Raw genomic sequence first — 20,232 nt, 5'->3', positions numbered from 1 at the left:
ATTTTTTTCCCCCAGCTGGTAATGAATCATTGCATGCTACTTTGTTCTGCTTTCTAGTGTGTGAGAGCTTGCTTATTTATTAATCAGAACAATAACAAATAGAAATGCATGGCCTTTTCATAGTCATTATTTCAGAGCTCTTTGTTCCAGGCTACCTAGCACCTGTGTCATAAATTAAGTCTGTAACAGCCACATATAACATGAATAATAAAATTTGTGTTTGTTTTGCACCAATTTAAAAATAATATACTTACACTCCGTGAATCAGTAGCTTTAACACTTGGTTGAAATTCTGAATATTATAACAAAATCATTTTCTTTTGCGCTGTAGCTATTATGCTGATGTTACTTGTATGACAGATTGTACACTAGTAAAACAAAACAAGCTCAGGATCAGAACAGCTGTTACTGTGGAGAGGAAAGGTTATTTCTAAGTTCCCACATTCTGGTTTAAGATACACAGCAGTGGGAAATTAAAAATATAAGAGGATTCACATAAATATTGAGTTCACTCCTGAAAGTTTGGGCTGCATGAAATTCATAGTGTGATAGGAGAGCTACAATAAATTGTAGTTGAAGGATTTAACTTGGTTTTGATGCTGATGCTTACAGCTGGGGAAAAAAAAGTAAAAAGAAAAAAGAGTTAAGTGCTCTTTTACTCTGCAGAATGTAGCTTTGACCTGCCATGGAACCCTTGAAATATGGGGTACTTGCTATAAACACTCCAGGCTAAACATGGATCTGGCTGGGAAATTCAGTGCTATTATTAGGGAGAGAGAAAAATGGAAAATGTTTAGCTCTGGGAAACTTATTTCCCAAAAATAATTTGGAGAACAAATGCCACTAACAGTGGTAGGCAAAAAGCAGTCATGAGAGATGACAGCTGGCAGATTTCATTACCAAATGGCCTCTGACAAAACAGGAGGCAGGTCCTGTATTGGGTCTATTTTAGATTTTTAGCAGGAGTACTGCAGAAGGTGATCTTGGACCAAGTGACCACATGCAGAGAGTTTAAAGTAACTGGAAAATAAAAGGCAGAAAGAATATTTATATAGCAGTTTGAAGTTAGTTGAACACAAGTTACTTAAGGTTATGAATAAAGATGAAGTTTTATCTTCAAAATGAAGATAAAATAAGATCTAGTCTCCATATCCCTGGAAAGATAATAACATTTTTATAGAAAACCTTCAGAATGAAGTATTTCATTCACACAGGAAATTCTGACTATGTTAGGATACTCTGCATAATCTGGCAAAACAGATCAATATTGTTGACGAAGTTTGATATTTAATGTATTCAGATTGTAAACATGAAGCTTGTCTGTAAATAACTATAGAAGATCTCACTGATACTGAGTAATGGGGAATGGGGAAAAGGAATATTATTTGAAACTCAATCTGAAATTGATAAATGTAAATTTGTCCACCTGGAAGAGAAAATAATCAGTCATGGGCTGTCACGTGATTATGACCCCACACACAAGATGTTTGAAGTTATAATGAGCAGCTGTACAAGCTACTCATTTTAGTATCCAGCAATGAGAAGCAAAGAAAGTACTTGGATTAAAATGAAAAGAACGCAAAACAATAAAAATCAACACTTTAGTGGGTGCTGTATGTATTCAAAACATTGACATGCAAAAGATAAAAGATAGTAGAAAGTATTATTAAAGATGTGAGATTCCTTTGTTACAGGGAATGAGGGAATAGAGTGGGATGCTTCAGCCTGAAATACATATCTACATCATTCCAAGTTATCTTTTAAATCACAAGTGGCCTGGAAAAGGTGAACAGGGAATGATTGCTCATAGTCTCTTTCAATATTAGTAAAACCAAATGCCCAGACTCTAGTTAAAACAAAGAAAAGGAGACATAGTTTCTGACAGAATGCAATTCACATAGCCCTAGATCTCAGCCTACTGCAAGATTTTGCACTCTCTTTGGCACTCTCACATCCCTTATCTACTCTCTTCCCTGTATTTGTGCCAAACTGATACACAGGACTTTGTTTCTAAAAGGTGTAATATGTTTATGAATGCTGTGGTTTAATTTTTTTCTTTAAAATTTGCTGATCAGTTCAAGCTGCTGGAGATATGCACCTTCTTCTTATTCTTCCTTTCCATATCTGGGCATTTTTCTGTACTTGTAGAAATGCAGACACTGGCCTTCCAGATCCCCTGGGTCTGCTGCTGATTTAGGGAGAAGCCATTCACATTCTCAGTGCTGCCAGTTTTTCTTGTTGTTGTTTTTCCTTTTTTAAGTTCGGGTGAGAGCATAAGTGTATGCTAACTTATAAGAAAGTTGTACTCAGATTCAGTATTAAACGTATCCTTCCTCCCTTCCCTCATCATTTTAATTAATTTTGATTGTTCTGATTCCTAAGCTCCAGTTTTTTTCTAGTTTCAGACATGGCCTGAGGTCTTTCTGCAACTGCTTGAGGAATGAAAAAATAAAGGAGGGGAGAAGGAGAGGGAGGGGGAAGCATAGAAGAAGGGAAAACACAGGGTCTAAAATGTCCCTCAAGGACCTGAATGTCTGCAGTCAGCTTGGAATGCTGACTGCAGCATCAGTGAGGCTTGAGCAGCTGGACATGCATTGTCAGCAGATGTACTACACATTTCTGGGACACATTACCTGCCTTCTTGCCACTAAAATGCCTGACCAATGAAAAGTTTATCCTCACTAGCACTAAAAAGAACACATATTGTCCAGATGTGAATTTTACATCCAATGCAGGTTAAGGAAAAGAGCTGCACTGCTGCCTCTGTTAGCCTGGGGTTTGCAGGTGTGGTGTGAAGTTTGCGCAAGTCCTTCAGTGGCTACATTTTCTCCCAGCTTGAACGCTTGAAAAGGTTAATTAATTATCTGACTGGCTGGCATAATTCAAGCACCTGCTTTCAGATATTTAGCAGGCATTGTTTTGGAAACTGCTGTGCAGGATATCTCAGACCAGACATAATCCTCCCCTATGTCTTATGTGTAGGTAGCTAATTTTCATACAAAACATGGAGTTGGGAATCCAGTATTAATGCTCAGAAGCACTTCAGCTTTGCTAGGGTCCTAGTGCCCAGTGCAGCTGCTTGCCCAGCTGTTTTCTGGCCTCCCAGCTTCACAGGGCACTGCTTCACTCACAGACTGTCATGGGACATTGAATTAATTTTTCTCGCTACTTTTTCTCTCTCTTTCTTTTTTTTGCGCTTTGTATTATCCCCTTTTGCTGTTGACACCCTGTTGCAGGGTACAAGGGTACCTGAGGTCTTTTAGACTCCCAGTTGCTCCTGTGATGTGAATAATTAGTAAACTAGGCTCCTTATGATACCGTTTATTTTCAAACACTTTTTTCTTACTCAAGTGAGGAAAGTCCAGTGCTTCAAAAGACTCTGTGAAATGGCTCTAGTGAAGATACTGTCAAACTTCCTTGTGTATCATGATTTTGCAGTTTTCCAGGTTTTCTTGTTTGTTTGTTTTGTGTTTTTGTTTTGTTTTGTTTCTTGTTTTGCTAGCAACTAGTTAGAGTGACTCAATCTCTGTGGTAAAGCCTTGGAAGGTTGCTGAAATGCTCTGAACATAGGAGTTTTGTCAAAACTGAAATTATCTGTATTCATTGTTCATTGCCAGATATTTTGAAACAAAAGCTATTTGGGGGATACTTTTCTTGAGGCTTTCACAATATTATGGTGTCTGGAAGTTTAAAGTTGAACTGATCTTCAGATCTGCATTTCTGCCCTGCTGATGATCCTCATTCCTTGGTTGGTATCAGGCTGGAATGAACTTATTCCATGCTATTCTTGTCCTGTGGCTGTTTTCTTGGATGGCAGTTTGCTCACCTGTTTGTTGCCATCTCACAGTCTCTCTGCACTCCAGCTCATGGCTGGGTATGTTCTTCGATGGCATAGTTTTTGACAACATTTTTCAGGATATATTTGACACTTGCAGAGACAAGGAACTGCTTGGGACCGATATCCTGGTACTATTTCTTCTCAGTTTCAATATGTGCACTTCCTTATTATAGAAAAAAAAATACAGTGGTAAAGCTATGACTATGCATAGTCTTTCATTTTGTTTTGCTTTTCACTGATATTTTAAAACTTTATGCAAAACTAATGCAGAAAGTCCAGAACAAAACACCCAGATTTAATTTCACTACACCAGCCATTATATTTAACAAAAGCAAAACAAAGCAAAACATTTGAAGTACATTTAGTATGATTTATGTATATTTATAAAATAAGAAATCTCAATTTTAAAATTATATGTATATATATGATGGAAATTATTAAATGATATTTGGAATGGAGCATAGTAGAGAAATAGCTTTTTTGTATACCCCCAGTCGACAGCTGGGACATGGTGCACTTATCTTAGACTGTGTATTTCAGTGAGGCAATCACCTGAGGTGGTGCTGTTGTCATGGTTTTGTTATCAGTATTCCACATCATAACATCATGTAATGCACAGGTAATTAAAGAGTTGATACTCCAGTTCTGTGGATGGTCAACTGTCCGGATGCCTGGTTTGCATTAATTATTAGATGTAATTTAATTAACTTCTCCATTTTAAAACATTTATTTTGAGTTATAAACATGATTTTTAGAAAGTTTGCTAAGGAACATGCAAATAGGATGCATACTGTGGATCTTGAAACATATATAAAATTGAAATCCCAATGCAAAGCAGTTGCTCTGTTTGTACTGTAGCGGTGTATGTTTCTAACACCTTAAATACTGAAAAAATTTTCTTTGCATATAAAAGATTTTGCCAAACCTAAAGTCTATGCATGTAGCTGAAGGTCAAAAATAGGTTCTTAGGTATAGAAATAAAAATAAATTAATGTTTCAAACTTTTTTTCCTTTGCCTTTTACTAAATCATTGCAAGTTTTCTCCTTTAAAATTCTTCTGGAAGTTTGCTCAATGATTTTCATCTCTCTTAATTTTCTTTACCAAATATAAAATCCCCGACGGGGCTGCATAGTATAATATTAGTCTCAATAATAATACTGCAATATTAAGACACAAACCAAGGATATTGAATGTTATCAGTTAAACAATTAACAGTTTAAGTATTGATAACTGACTTGGCATACAACATTCCAGCTGTTTTATTTTTTTTAAATAAAATAATACCTTAATTTATTTGTATTCCACCAGCATGAATACATTCATTGCAAATTGCATGCACATAAATGGGAATCTGTTTGTAAACTACATAATCTTAACAATAAATAGTATTTGATCTAATGTTGGTAGTACATTTCTTGTTAAAAATGCAAGCTTTTACCAAAATGAAAACAAATTATTATTCTCCTTACAAATATTTTAAATATTTTTAATTACATATTTCATACCAAGTATATAAAAATAGTATTTTTTTGATAAATTTTGAGGTTTCATTTACATAACAAATAACGTGCAACAATTGACCACTCTCTACCAGCTCTATCTGGTTGATTGTCTAGATGACATGCAGTGACAATTGTCCCTTCGCTTTCACAGAACTGACAAACAGACCAGCAGGACCCACAATCACTGGAAGCAAGCAGTGCCATGGATATTGTTTAGAAACAACAGTCAGACACTCAGGGAAAACCTTTGCTTCGATGAATAAAAGCTGCCTATGACAGTTCTTTTATCCTGGACTTCCAGCTGCTCTGACCCTCAAGGTCTTTGGACTATCACAACAGTCTGCCAAACAGACCAGAAAGTTTTATTTGTATAGAAAATGCTTTTCAACATGCTTCTAGATTCTAGATTTTTTTTCCTATAGTATGAACCAGGAATACCTTTTCTTACTTTCTATAAATCTGAATTTTCATGTTTGTAAGTCTCCATGATCACCAGAGAAAAGCTGAAGAATGCAGTCGTTGTACTCTAAATTTAAAAGTGGCAGCTGTGGAACATGCTTTGAGTGCCACTTCACTATTTCTCATTATACATCTATGGCTTGGTTGTCTTTCTCTTTAACATCCCTTGTGCTTGTGACAATATCTAAGGGGAAATCTGAGGTCTGTGCAGAAACTGTTCCACCTGCTCCTTCAAGGTCCCATGATCCTGGCAGATTTTCCAGACTTAATGAGCTGATTGCTCCTTGGCTAAAGCTCCCTTCCTCAGACCTGCTGGGCAGCACGAGGTGCAGCGATGTCTCTGATGAAGAGCATACTGAAGAAGAAAGAGTAGCTGAAATAGACTGAAGAGGGGTCAAGGTAGTGTCTGAATGGGGAGAGGTACATCTTAAAAATTGCAAGTTATCTTTCTGAATTACCTGATACTGGGAAGGTGAATTATGAAGGCCTGATGTAGAAAAAAATTCATTGTCTGTAGAATTTTGAATATTATGTTCAGTTCTTTGGGGGCTGCTGCCTACAGAAGATAGATCTGTATTCCAGATGTCACATAATGTGTTACTGCGGCAGGGTTGTGCTTTGGTGCAAGTAATATTCCCAGCTTGCATGTGTGTGCAAGGTTGATGTGTAGTCCAAGCCATCCGAGCCTGCAAGCTTTCCAGGGTAGGACTCCGAGATATGCCATGCACTGTGCAGAATCCTGGCGGCTTCTGGGATGGGAGGAGGTTCTCCAGAAGGTACATCACATTCTTCATATCCTTACTTAATTGTGATACTTCATGAGTTAAAGTTGCGACCTGTTATGTCAGAACAAAATACCCCAATATTAATGTGTATTAATGTGCACGTTACAGTTATGCCTGAAATATGTTGTATTATTTTATTTTATTTTATTTTATTTTTAATTCTAAAAACATAAGATTTAGTCTGCAGTAGATTTATTTTAAGGAGACATGCTTTACTAATATATGTCTGGGATATAGTCCATCCCTTCACTCAGCTGAATGTTATGCTACCTGTGACATGCTGAAGTAATTGAACAACCCAATAAAAAGTTATAATGGAAACATTACAGCCATAATTCACCTGATTTTACACAACTTTGCTGTGAAGAAATACTGTCTTTCAAAGCAAAGTTTAAGAGAACAGGGTTATTAGTTTTGTTGTTGTTTGTTCGCTTTTAAATATGTAAACTTTAATAGTAACACTTTCTGATGCCTTGAGCTTTAGTAGTTGTATTTTTTGCATTTCCAAATTAGTTTGACAGCTCCTGTAGAGTGTTTTTCTTTACTACCAGTATTAAATAGCTTATTAAATAGAAATTCAATTGCATGCTTTGTCTCCTGTAGTTAAGTACAAATTGAGGTTATTGTATTCAAACCTTCCCATAAGTGATGAAAAGCTCTTTATAATATCACGATTATTATTATTGCTTTGTTTAAATAGCATTGGATAAACAGTTGTCTTTGTTTTTCAATACATACTCCACCTTTTGTTGCTGCTCTTTTAATGTTAGATTTTCTACCCAAAAGCCTATTGCTTACCAATGTACCTGGAGAGGTCCAGATTATATTAGAAGCCTATTAGAATATATTGCTCTTTTTTCTCTCTGTGGTTTACTTCCCTTTGCAATTCAAACTTTATTGAGACATCTTCCTGCCATTGCTCCTTCCGGACACCCAAAGAGGTGAAGAAGAAAATTTGCTTTTTGGGAAATGAAAGTCGAATTTTGGCAATGCAGAGAAAACTGTCTGCTTGCACTGCAGATGTAGCTTTGCTGTTCTCTTCCTTAGCTTTCCATTGGTTCTTCTATTCTGGAGCTTCATAAAGTCAATGAGACTTTCAGTCAGAATGCATTGCCTTTGAGGCTCAAATTAACAGGCTGCTGATGCTCTGTTTTCCAGTAAGTTGAGTGAATGAGAACTGAGCTGAGACAGACTTTTCATAGATCATCTATCAATTTACATCACCATTAGTATTTTTGAGACAGACATATCTGATCTAAAGGCACTTTAGGAATTAGGCTAATTGCAGAAGAAAAAAATGCAGGGCAACTAGTCTCAGTTTGGATCGAATATTTACAATTTGTGCAATGATAATTAATTTAAATGAATTAAATCTGGAAGATCTTGAAATTTGCTTTATCATGTCAGTATATGAAAAATTCTCTGCCAACTGGCTGGCCAGGTCTCACGTAGTTCTGGGGTAACCAATCTGTCTGGATGAATTAGGACACTAAGATGATTGCTAATAGTACTAAATAAGAACAAAACTAATTTTAAATACTAGGTTAAAAGAGAAGAAGCAATATACATTTCTCAAGAATAACTCATGGTGAAACAATCTAATTCCCTGGTTTTATAGTTAATTGTATTATATGTCTTGCCAGAAGGGTACTCAGAAGTTACCATCCAAATGACAATCTTCTAAACCAAGAAAATATAACCAAAATGTAACCACTAAGTGTTAGATTCATGCATGACTGAAACAGTTTGTGATCAATAAACACAGTACTGTTCTGGGAGAACATTTCAAGCAACTCATTTTAGGCTTCCTTCCGTACCTGCTTTTTTTTTTTTTTTTTTTACATTTATTTTTAGTTGCTAAATGGAGTTCACATTCACTTTTAAATATTAGTAATATGAAATTCAACAAAGATAATTGTTAAGCAACACATCTGAAAGGAAAATATCAGAGGCATGAGCATAAATACAATACTCTATGGGCGTAAATATGATACTCTTCCAATGCAGTATATTACAAAACACGATCTGTGGTCTTGAATCACGCACTGTATGTATTAGTCATACTCCCAGGATATATCAACAGAACTTTTTTCATTGAACAAAGGGAGTTTATCTTTATGAGGAATTACTCTGACTAGCACAGCTTGGGATCATGTACTTTGTAAGGGTTTTAAAAGATCTAATCACAGACAAACCAGAAGAAAATAAGGAGTCTTTCAAAACAGAATGAGTAAAGAGTCTGTAGGAATCAGGTTTGTTAAGCTGTGCTGTAACAATGTTTCCAGTATAAATGGTTTTGAGAAAGAGAATGACAATCAGGTTTTTCTTCTACCTTCTAGAGAAAAGAGAAAAATTGGTGATAAATGTCAACAGAGGTTTACATTCAGATGATAGGAAAATAGATCTTTTCAATATGTCAACGTTTTGAAATTCGTATTAGAGTTAACAACATTATGGTTATCTCCTATCATAGTAGTAATATTTTTTGTTGTTCTAATCGTCTTCTAGTCCCCAGTTTTAAACTCAATTACTTTCATTCTTGATTCATTTCCATGCCTCAGATGCATTTCCACTAAGGAAAAGTGAAGAAGGAACACTTCAATGAGTAGGCCCTGTGCCTTACATCCTACTTTAAAACAAACAAACAAAATAAATAAATGCCCAAGCTTTAAAACATCAGTCACTTTAGTTACCATCATCTGTCAAAAACTTCTGAGCTAAAATTAAAAGCTGTAAAGAGTACTTCACATTCATCAATTTACAGAACAAAAAGAATACAAAACAGAAGCAAGACAGGAGTTCTTAGGAAGTATGAATATGAACACTTGAAGGAATATATGTTTGAACAAATATGAATAGACCATAAAAATGTTTATTTTGTGCTTATGGTTTAGAAAACTTTTATTTCTTAAAACACAAGATGCTAGGTTTGACATGGTTCTGTGTCTATTTTAATAGTTAAAATACAAAATGGGTAGATTGACCACAATCAGTTCTCATTCTAAAAAAATATTATTAGCTCTTTTTTTTTTTTTTTTTTTTTTTTTTTTTTTTTTTTTTTTTGCCACATTTGTTTCTATTGAAGGATGTTTTGCAATTAAATGTACTTTTTTTTCCTCTCCTGATAAGAGGATGATTTTATTTTCAGCAGCGGGATGCAAGATGTTTTGACATACTCTATTTATAAAATTTCTCTAGGTGATCTGATAAACATATTTACTTAAAGCTGTTTCTCTTGTTTGTCTTGTTTGAAAGCTAAATATCCATATGATCCATATTTCACTGATCCAAATATGTGCCAAATGCTTAGAATATTTTAAGCACTTACCAAAAAAAAAAAAAAAAAAAAAAAAAAAAAAAAAAAAAAGAAAGAAAAGCAGAAAAAAAAGAGCTAAATTTCCAGTAAGTATGCAGCTAAATAGAATGCAATTTTCTGCTACAAATTTGACATTATTCATATTTCTTTGTTTGTTTTTCAGTTTAATAGGAAAAATGTGAATACTCTGCTCATTATACTGATATAATGCTGTAATTGTCATATCTACCAATGTAGTAAAATATGAAATCAGTTTCCATTTTTCTACTTTAAGCAAGGCCTCTACCTAGCCCTATTCTTTGTATGCGTTGTTTATACATCCAAATCCAGATTTCTGCACAATGTTGGATATCTGAAAGCATCTCTGCATGGGGAAATGCGGACCTGCATTTGTGTACTCTGTACTCTGAGCTGACCAGGGAAGATGTGGTACAGTGGCCCAGTATCCACAGTGGTGTAGGTCTGATCCTGACTGCAGTCTTTAGCACTGCTTTAACCAATGCAGCTGTAGGAGGCTGCACTGGAGCTGAGTTGAACACAGTATGAGAGGGACATGAAAATGAAATCTGGTAGCTATGCTTTGTATGTCCAAATATGAAACCATGTCCTTATGTATTTGAAAGGGGAGCATACCCTCTGCAAATTATGAGAGACAAATTATGACTAAAATTTGGGGATTTTTTTATTTTTAACTGCTCAATGTTTTAAATAATTCAGATTTGATTGCTGTATATGCATTTTAAGTTGAAGTATTTGCATATTCTTTCCATATATTTATACTGACATTACAGAGAACTAAACACATGGTAGGACATAGAAAATGATATAGTGGTAAGCAAGTGCCTTAGTCTAGATTTATGGTCCCATTCTCCCTTTAGACACATACACACATTGATAAGATTCCCCGAGCCTTCACTTTTCCAGACTTAACAGGTACAGCTCTCTTATGAGAGATGTTTCAGTCTCTTAGTCAGTTTAGTAGCCCTTCTCTGGGCTCATTTCAGTAGCTCCATGTTTTTCTTTTACTGGAAAGTCCAGAATTGAACACACAACTCAACTGGAGGGCTGAGAAGAGGGAGAGGGAGAGGATAACCTCCCTCCACCTGCTGTCAGTGCCATTTTAAATTCAGCCCAGAGTACCACTGGCATTATTGGCCACAAGGGCACTTTGTTGGCTCATGGTCAGCTTGTTATCTATCAAGACCCTAGATCCTTCTCCAGAGAGCTACTTTCCATCAGATCAGCTCCTAACTTGTACTAGTGCATGGGATTATTCCTCCCCAGGCATAGGACCCTTCTCTTGCCTAAACTGAATTTCAGGAAGTGCTTCTCTGCCCATCTCTCCAGCCCGTCAAGATACTTCCGAATGGCAGCAAAGCAGTCTAGGATATGAAACCATTCCTCTCAATTTTGTATCATTATTAAACTTGCTGAGGAGGCACTCCAGCCCTTCATCCAAGGTGCACTGGATCCAGTACTGGCCCCTGGGGGACACCACTGTCTGAAAGCCTCCAACTAGCCTATGTGGAACTGATTACCAATGTAGCTGGGTAACTTGCTGAACAGTTAATCCTTGGAGTTATGCAATAAAAATTTGAAGCATGTTGAAGTTTTTCTCATGGTGCCTAGCAGCTGGCTTTGTTGCCTGTATTCCTTCACAGAAATCTCTGTGTGTTGATCCTAAATTTAATACGTAACAGGTGAAATCAACAACTCTATCTTCTTTTAGTCTCGTTGTTAGATAAATGATTATATTTTTGGATTATACAGTAAATTTCATAGACTTAAAATGTTGCTGTGAATTCCACTAGATGGCTAAGCTGGGTGTATCTTCTTTTGTAGATTGGTTTGTGGGGTAACTGCTTTGCTTTACTAACAATAGGCAGTACTGAGTGAATGAGAAGCCTGCCTTTGTTCTCCCAGGAAATAGCTGAAAAGTTTTTAAGCTAGCTAGTTAACTGTAGTAATACAAATGCCTTTCATGAAATAATTATATTTGCATTTGTTGATTGACTTCTGATTTCTACTATAAAATGTATTAATGATGATATTTGTTGCTTGACTACTTGTGACCCTTTTTCTCAATGTTTTGTTTAGAAGGAGGCTGCACATCTTACAGAGAAGATCAATTTCTAAAATTGCCTATATTTTGACTACAGATCTCAGCCTGCTGCACCATCAGTCGTAATCTTCCATTAGTGATCAACATCAACTGATGGAAAACAAAAGAGAAATAAGATCTACAAGTGGTATTCAACAGTTATCATAGCAAAAATCAAAGAAGAGCTAGTGCCAGCAACACTACTTATAGGCTCATTTGGGTAAGTACCATGTCACTCAGTCACTCTATGTGGGGCATATTTGAGTGAGTGGATTTGTAGCCATGCAGAATATACAAGTAAGCAGCCTTCTAGCGGAGTGTCTTTTCAATGTAAATTTTGATCCATGGGATGACTTACAGGATTACCATCTGTCACTTTGGGATTCAATCCCAGGATGTTACCCACCACATCAAAGTCTAGACCACTTTAGTTTAATCGCTCCTTATGCTTTTTGAATTCTTTGATCATACCTTGTGATAAAAAGTGTTCAGTCAATGGTGCATGGTTCCTTGTTCTGAACTTTACAGTTTGACATATAACCAGATTGATGCATTCATAGTATAAACCAGCCATGCCTGTAATCTTAGTTCAAAACATGCAAATTATCTTTCCAAGTTAACCTGACCCAGGATGAAAGAGCTATACAAGCCTAGTATTTCAAATATATGGAAGTATAGTTATATTAAGCCTACACAAGATGGAAGGAAAAAAAAATAAAACTTTTCATGTAACCAAATAGATCACGAAAAAGAAGAAAAGTTGTACTATTGGACTTTAAAAAGTGTATATTTAAAATTTCCCCCATGTGGACTCATAAGAAATTATCTCTAGTATCTTCATATTGAATGACAGAGTATGCTGAAAAATAGATTTCAGTCTCAGATTTTAGTGTAGTAGATGTTTAGATAGTAGATGTGTTTAAAATTAGAAGGGCTAAATAGAAAACCGAGTGGAACAATGTAGGCTGCATTCCGATGATACTATTCCTTGAGCAGAAATGGATATACTTCTGTTTCATTCTGAATAGACTCAGATAAAGTTATTTGAAACATTTAATGTGGATTTGAAACTCACTGGATTTCATTTTTTTCAAGGAAATTTTCCAAAAGCATAGTGTTGTTCTCCGAAAGAAAAGATAGAGTAAGGTGTGTGGGGAAAGATTGAGAAGAAAGAGAAACAGAAGCACAGAAAGAAGAAATTCTTAAAAAATTCAATATATCAGCTATGCTAACCTCACTTTATTTTTAGCTCCAGCGTGTAACACATGTAGCTTTCATGTAGAAAAATAACCTGTGAGACAGTTAAATAACCCCAAACTGCTCTAAGTTTAAGAATTCCATCCAATTTTTCTAAGTCATTTATTGCACATTTATCATATCCCAACATTTTCTTAGTTTTCTCCAGCATTCCTTGAATCAGTGTTAATACCCAATATCTCCAAAATACAATTACCTCATTATTAAGCCTGCTGATTTGTTGTTTGGTCTCTTCTGCTTTGATAACAAGCACTGCAGCACCAATTTCTGCCTCTGAAAATTCAAATGCACGTAAATGAGAGACATGTAACAACTTGGAATCACAGTGTTAATTTTGTACTTATGCTTTATATTAAATTAAAGCCTAGTCTGCACTTGTATGAAATAAAAGTAAAATCTTGTCCTTAATAGTCACTATTTTATTATGTGTAAGAAAATTGTGAATGAAGAAAGCTTGTACTGTTGTCTTCAATCTGGTTTTGAAAGGACCAAAAATGGTAACTCTGAGGCCAATGGTGTAACATGTGAACAGTCTTTTAAAACATAGCTACAAGTAGTTACTGTTATTACTATTTTGTTTAGTTTCAAGAGCAAAAAGCATTCTTGTGGCCTCCAGGCAAAAGGCAGGTATCTACCTGAGGAATGTTTACACATAGAAAGAGTATGGTGAAAACAGTCTGAGCTGCACTACTTTGGTCACTTCAGCATTAGTTCACTGGTCTCTCTCCTAGTCCCTCTTGATTTTTTTTTCCTATTTGTGTTCCTCGGTGTGGCTATTTTCACAGTCTTTTGAGAGTATCAGTCATTTAAGATTTCATAAACTCCCTATTCAGATTTTCTATTTTCAAATCTATGCTATTCAGATTTTCACTACTCCTGAAAACCCTGTAGGCTCCTTTGCCTCCATAAGCATCCTCTTAATAAAAATAAACAAATTTATATAATTGGTACTTATTTATTTGTGTATTAAAATATTTTGTTATCAATTTTTGTCTACATGTTTAGGACCTTCCATGCCAAAAACTTTGGAAGCATGAGGCTCCTGACTGATCCTAAAGTGCAGCTGACAAAATATAATGTGTGTGAAAACAGTACTTCTTGCAAGAGGTTATATCATGACTGTCTGTTGGCAGGAAAACAACAAATGGCCTTGGGAATCCTGTTGTATTTTTCCACATTGTTCAATGTGGTACTAAATGGTACTGAAAGGGTGGATACATGCTAGATCAATTTATGCCACTTTTAAGGATTTTCCTTTTGAGAATCAAAGAAATAAAGGGGGACAGAAAGCAGTTATGAAAACTCTTAGCTCTGAAGTGCAATTTCCCAAGTAATACCTCCAATTGTTGGAGATGCCCTGGATTCTTGCTGAAGCTGATCAGAGCTGAAGTCAAAGGTTTGACTTTCCTCATTACAATTTCCATCTTCAACCCCATCAACAATTCTGTAAGGAAAATCAGAGTAATTAAGCCATTTCATAAACAGTTTCATAGGTATCACACTCATAGACATATTGTCAAAATGGCACATACTTAAGCAGTGATGAAATTTGCACAATATTAGTTTTAGTGACATTAGAAACTGTTACATTGCATTATATTATGAGGCTCAAAAGTGGTGCTTGAGCTGTTACCTGCAGCCGAAAACCTGAATGATTTCTGTGGAATTTGCTAAAACACCTATTTAATGTCATCTGGCCTCAGTGCTTCAAAAGGCAAACTTCAAACACCAATATCCCTTTTGTAGAGATTTCTAATTATATAAAATGCTAACATTTTAACAGCCTTTAAAGCACATGGGGGAAAAACTACTCAGATAGGAACTGGAATTTATAGCTGTTATATTCTTTAAAGTATTTAAAGACTAAAGACTAAAAAGAAAACATATTAACAAAAATAGCTAGTCTTCAAGAGCCATAAGGCAGGCCCCTACTCAGTAAGTATGCAGTGGGAAAGATGTTTATTTATATACAAGAGAGTGGAATGAAGAGTAATAATTTAGTGAACAGACAACATATAAGCACAAGAGTCTCAGCCCTTTATGAATTAGCTGCTATGAATTTTCTCCTGAAGATATGCATTTCAATTCCTAGGAACTAGAAAGGCAGAAAAGACCATGACCTCTTCTGTCCAGTAGGTCAGCATTGGAGTACTGTTTCCTGTATGGGTTTGAGAAGATTCAAAAGCATAAATACCTCCTCCCAGTCATCACTTTATTATTAATTGTAGGCTTTCCTCCTGCTGATACTCTTCTGTTTCAGATACAAAATACATAAAGTGATTGGTAAGACTGTGGCTGTATTCTGGAAGTTAGGATGATGAATTTCATTTCTTCTACCAAGGTTTGTTCCAATGTTGTAACTTGTCTTTGCACATCTGCTCTATTGCCTTTACCACAGTGTGCAAGAGACAAACCTGAAGTGAATTCTGGTTGACTTGCTCTAGGGAACGTGCACAGAACAAGTTGCTCGAAACAAAGTACATTCTCTTGAAAAACCAAGGTTATTCATCTCCCCATAGTATTGACTGAACATTTCAGATCAGAAAGCAGGGTATTCCTTTCCCTTTACATCACTGTTCAGCAGCAAATAAAATTAAGAATTCAAACAAAGATCTTATATTCCCTGTCATACCTGCTAAAAATATGTTTTGTTTTGTTTTGTTTTTAACTGTTTTTAGCTTTTCAGTTAAAATGTTTTAATAATATATACTGATTTGGGGAAATACGAAAGAATAAAAAAGTCTGCAAAATACATCAAAGGCCAATTTTCCAATGGCTCAGAATGATCTGAGCCATTTCATTTTATTAAGAGAATTATTCTGAAGTTACAAAGTTTTGAAAAGAAATCAGAAATAATATGATATGTAAAAGCACTTATGTCACATTTAGTGAAATTTAGTCTTACATTTAGTCTTACAGTTATCTGGCTGTATATGTTAAGAACAGTAATGATCAAAATAATGTTTTGCTAGAACACGTGAAAGGAATCTTTTCCCTGAATTGCCACTTGCTATGCAAATGACAATGACTTTCTGTCATAGCTGATCTGAACAAAACACATATAAGATCCAAAACATAAATGAGAAAATATCTACAATCCTTTTCAGTTTTTCTCATGTAGAAGTTGGTTTTCCATAGGTGTATGGAAACTGTGATCACAGCCCGAACCTCTGATTGACCACCTGAGCCAAGCACTGAGTCAGCCACGGGAACACAGGTGAAGGCGATTCAGCTGTGTGACCGTAAGGGGGGGAGCCTGGCTGCACCTCTCTTAGGCCCTATTTAAGGGCTGACTGCCACTAAGGAAGGATCACTTTCTGGAGATTGCTCCTTGTGGAGTTTACTGCAAGCCTATGATATCAGTGAGTATTTCTATTTATTTTGATTATCTTTCCATTACAATAATCTTACTCAGCCTAACTGTTATAAGACTATTGATTGTATAATAGGTTTTGTTCTTTGCATTGCCAAAAATGGAATTAGTTTGTATCCTGCTCCTATTTAAAATGCGCTTATGTTGTTCAAACATATGATTGGGTGGGAAGATTATTATATACTATTACAAGTAGAACTTTTATGATTGCATCCATAGAGACTAATGTTTTGACACCCCTAACCACAGCATGACCAATATGTAGTTATTTCTTGTCTGTAGGGGCGAATAGCTGAAACTATCACTTATAATGAATAAAGGGAAATTCTTGAATATGTAAATACTTAGAATTATAGAAACCAAAACCTGAACTGAAAGATCACCTTTCCTCACTCCTCATATGACCAAAAAAAAAAAAAAAAGTGATTGTGATTTTGGTAATGAATTGACCTTGATTTAGTTATTAATTATTATATTCCAAGGATTCAGAAATAAAAAAAAAAGTCAAATTCAAAGTAACATAAAAAGACACCATCTTGAATATTTTAAATTAAATGTTCAGTGAAACATTAAACCATTGCTTAACTTTCCTTTATGTCAAAATTCACATTTACTTTGTATATAAACTTGCATTGTCAGGTTTCCATTATCTAATGTAAAAACCTAAATATTTTCTAATATTACTTGGCAATATTTTTTCCAGCATAATTCTCTATTACTGTAAATCTTTTTTGCACAGCTCTACTGTATTATCATTGATTTGCTTCCTAAATTACTGTCTCTATGACAGACTGAGAATGCTTCACAGTGCTACTGTGGGAACACAGATTATTACAGTCTGGCTTCGTAGTATCATTTTTGTCCATCTGTTCAAACACTCATTTTTATAACTGCCCTGTACTTTCTATTATTTCTCACAGAAATTCTTTATCTGTTATTGAAATCCTAAAGTGTGTAATGGTTTATTCAATGAGATATATTTGAATATATATATTTTAAAAAATTAGCATTACAGTCATAATTTTTTAATAGAAATTATGTGACAGGAAGAGAATAACTTCTTTCATTACCTTGGGCTCAAGTCAGGTGGACCTCCAGCGCTCAATGCTGAAAGATGTATTTTAAGGTTTTTCTCCCTCTTTCTAGAGTAGTAATGAAGCTCTGTTTCATGTTTGGTCCTGGAGGAGTTTGAACTGCAAGCACGGATGGGTGAATGGAAGGGCACCGTTCCTGAGGCCAACTGTTTCAGGTTTCTCCCCAGGTGACTTTTATTGCTTCCTGCCTTCTTCTGCTGAGAACAAGTTGTGCTTCTTGTATGGACTGGTGAAAGTGTGCTGCTCTCCTCTTCTCCTTCCTCATCATCTTCCTCATCTTCCACAATTGAAGGGAGTTTCTTCTTTATATTTCCATTTCCCTTGAGCTCTGTCTAAAAGAGTAGATAAGTACTAAGGTAAATTCAAAGCCTGATGTAGCAGAAACAGTGTTTCTTCTGGTGCTTGCATTGGAACAAACCCAGCTGTAGGCCGACTTTCATTACACAATAGAACTAGGGTTCTTTTGGAATTCTTCCATTACTTCTTTTCAACTATGTCTATACATGTGTACAAGAGAAAGACACATATGCACTAAAAAGGCTCTCTAGTGATCTTGCCAGTGAGCCTAGGACAATATATTTTATTACCAAGAAAAATAACATGACTAGGTCTTAAAAGCCAAGTGGTGCATGTACTCTTGAGGAGATTAATCTTTTCTTACTGAGGTGTTATTAATTCTGAATGTTATACTCTCAGACTCCTGGCACATTCAGGGAAAGAACTGAGACTTGTAATTCATATAATTCCACATTTTTTTCAGACTGAGCCATTTGTAATATGCAAATGGCATTAATAACAATTCAGTTGATCCTCTGTGTCATTTATGATTTAAACCTCTGCTACAACATTTGGCAGATTTCTCAGTTTCTACAGATCAGCATTAATGAATGAGTATTGTGACAGTGTCAGTTTCAGAACTGAGTTATTGCAAAGCAGAGTTGTATCTGTTTAAAAAACAAAATGAAACAGAAAAAAACCAACTCTGCTGATGTTTGGTGTTGGACCCAAAGCAAATTAGGAGGCTTATAGACACGGGTTCTATGTTTGATGTACAAAGTGCTTTGTGAGAGAGCACTGTATCTTTCTCTATTTTTTTTCATGGTAATAAAATACAGTGGTTATGAATACTGGCATATGACAATGTGGAGCTCACATCAGGGTCAGCTTGTAAATCAAAAGCAGTCTAATTTATTCTCCTGCTGAAAATCATTGGATTGTTAAGGCAGAATGATCTGAGCCAAATCAACAAGCTACACAGATCTCAGTGAACTGAACAGCCAAGAGTAATCTCAAGGTTTCAGAAAAGATGCTGTTTTTTATTTAATTATTTTTCACGTTACTCTTTTCAATCAAGCTTCGTTATGGCATTGTTAACCTTAGCTACAAAAGCTTCTCAGATAAGATTCTGTAGTTCAGTTTTCTGGTTCAGACTAAGTAAGATTAGCTGGGTGAAAATATGCATTTTGGGAATTTATCTAAATGTTCTAAGCTCCTGTCAGGTATCTATCTAAATATTTTGCATCACAGGTTAAATTTTGCTATGAATTACAGCACACTTCCATTGAGTTAATGTTTTTGTCATATTATCCTTTGGCAGATACAGTAAATTAGGCACTTTCAATGTGAGATTGAAAAGATAAGAATTATAAAGAAGTCCTTTTGACATTCTTTTTAAAAGAAGCAGAATAACAGCCTTGCTGTTAACCGTAATAGCCACCTGAAGGCTGACATAAGGATAAAATTGTACAGTATCTGGCTCTGATGCAGTCTATTCTCTACAGAGAATGAGTGTTATCCGTATTCAAGAATTTGGCTTGAGGAGCTATTTATTTAAAATGCAAGTGCTCTATCACAATATCCAAACTCAGCACCTGGAAAAAAAGATCATAAGAAGTTAGTCATAAAATGGACAGTGCCACAGCTATCGTTAGGGTGCTACTTAAAAATTCATTCTGAACACAGTGAAGTCACTTTAGAGTTTTTCTGACTTTGCTCTGGCTGTGTGCATGTTTCAAAGTGAAGCTCTGATTTAAAATACAGGTAACATACCTGAGATAATGTAGACTTGTTTGATAATTTCGATATTACCTGAAACAAAACAAAACAAAGTACCAAATATGTGCATTTGCACAGTACTGGCTTCCAAGAACATGCAAACATATTAACCAAAATATTTATGTTGATACAAAAAAAAAAAAGTCTCATTGTAAAACTGCTGTGGTAAATTAAATATAGCACTGGAAAATGACAGTCTTGGTCATACTGTCAGGAAACAAAAGATGTTTCTTTCACTAAAAAAAAATGTATCCTGCAAAAAAAAAATCTTTTTTTAATTTAATAAAATGTTGGACCAAATCTTCAAACCTCTAAATGAATGTAGATGGGCAAACATATGTCTCATGAGGCTCAGTGTTCCTTTGATGGAATCTCATGCAGAAAGTGTGCTCTACTTTGCCTCTCTCTCTTTGTAGTGTTAGCTCCTAAGCTAGTCTAGTGCTTATACCTA

General features: G+C 35.4%; 1 protein-coding gene and 2 long non-coding RNA genes across 5 annotated transcripts in view; 2 read left to right on the top strand and 1 right to left on the bottom strand.

Annotated features, from left to right (window-relative positions):
* The window catches only part of LOC125696172 (uncharacterized), a 65,129-nt gene extending 59,532 nt beyond the window's left edge, over positions 1-5,597 (top strand). Inside the window, exons 5-6 of one of the 2 annotated variants that reach the window (XR_007378210.1) lie at positions 3,618-3,748; positions 5,493-5,597. This is a non-coding gene — a long non-coding RNA (uncharacterized LOC125696172). The remainder of the gene's footprint in view (positions 1-3,617; positions 3,749-5,492) is intronic. The other variant, XR_007378211.1, reaches the window with a different exon arrangement.
* A 322-nt stretch (positions 5,598-5,919) lies between these two features.
* KCNH8 (potassium voltage-gated channel subfamily H member 8) overlaps positions 5,920-20,232 on the bottom strand; it is a 98,587-nt gene continuing 84,274 nt past the window's right edge. Inside the window, exons 11-16 of one of the 2 annotated variants that reach the window (XM_048951475.1) lie at positions 19,776-19,814; positions 17,703-18,058; positions 14,597-14,703; positions 13,456-13,532; positions 6,259-6,636; positions 5,942-6,155 (exon numbers count right to left, since the gene is read on the bottom strand). In XM_048951475.1, the coding sequence (XP_048807432.1) occupies positions 6,066-6,155; positions 6,259-6,636; positions 13,456-13,532; positions 14,597-14,703; positions 17,703-18,058; positions 19,776-19,814 (1,047 nt within the window). In that variant the 3' untranslated portion in view covers positions 5,942-6,065. Of the gene's footprint in view, positions 6,637-13,455; positions 13,533-14,596; positions 14,704-17,702; positions 18,059-19,775; positions 19,815-20,232 lie in introns of both variants that reach the window. The other variant, XM_048951474.1, reaches the window with a different exon arrangement.
* LOC125696173 (uncharacterized) lies at positions 12,064-17,887 on the top strand. The gene is made up of 3 exons (XR_007378212.1): positions 12,064-12,222; positions 16,398-16,621; positions 17,779-17,887. It is a non-coding gene; the product is annotated as an uncharacterized LOC125696173 (long non-coding RNA).

This window comes from Lagopus muta, chromosome 7 (genome assembly GCF_023343835.1).
Source record: "Lagopus muta isolate bLagMut1 chromosome 7, bLagMut1 primary, whole genome shotgun sequence".
NCBI lineage: Eukaryota > Metazoa > Chordata > Aves > Galliformes > Phasianidae > Lagopus > Lagopus muta.
This window is presented reverse-complemented; position numbering and strand designations above follow the sequence as displayed.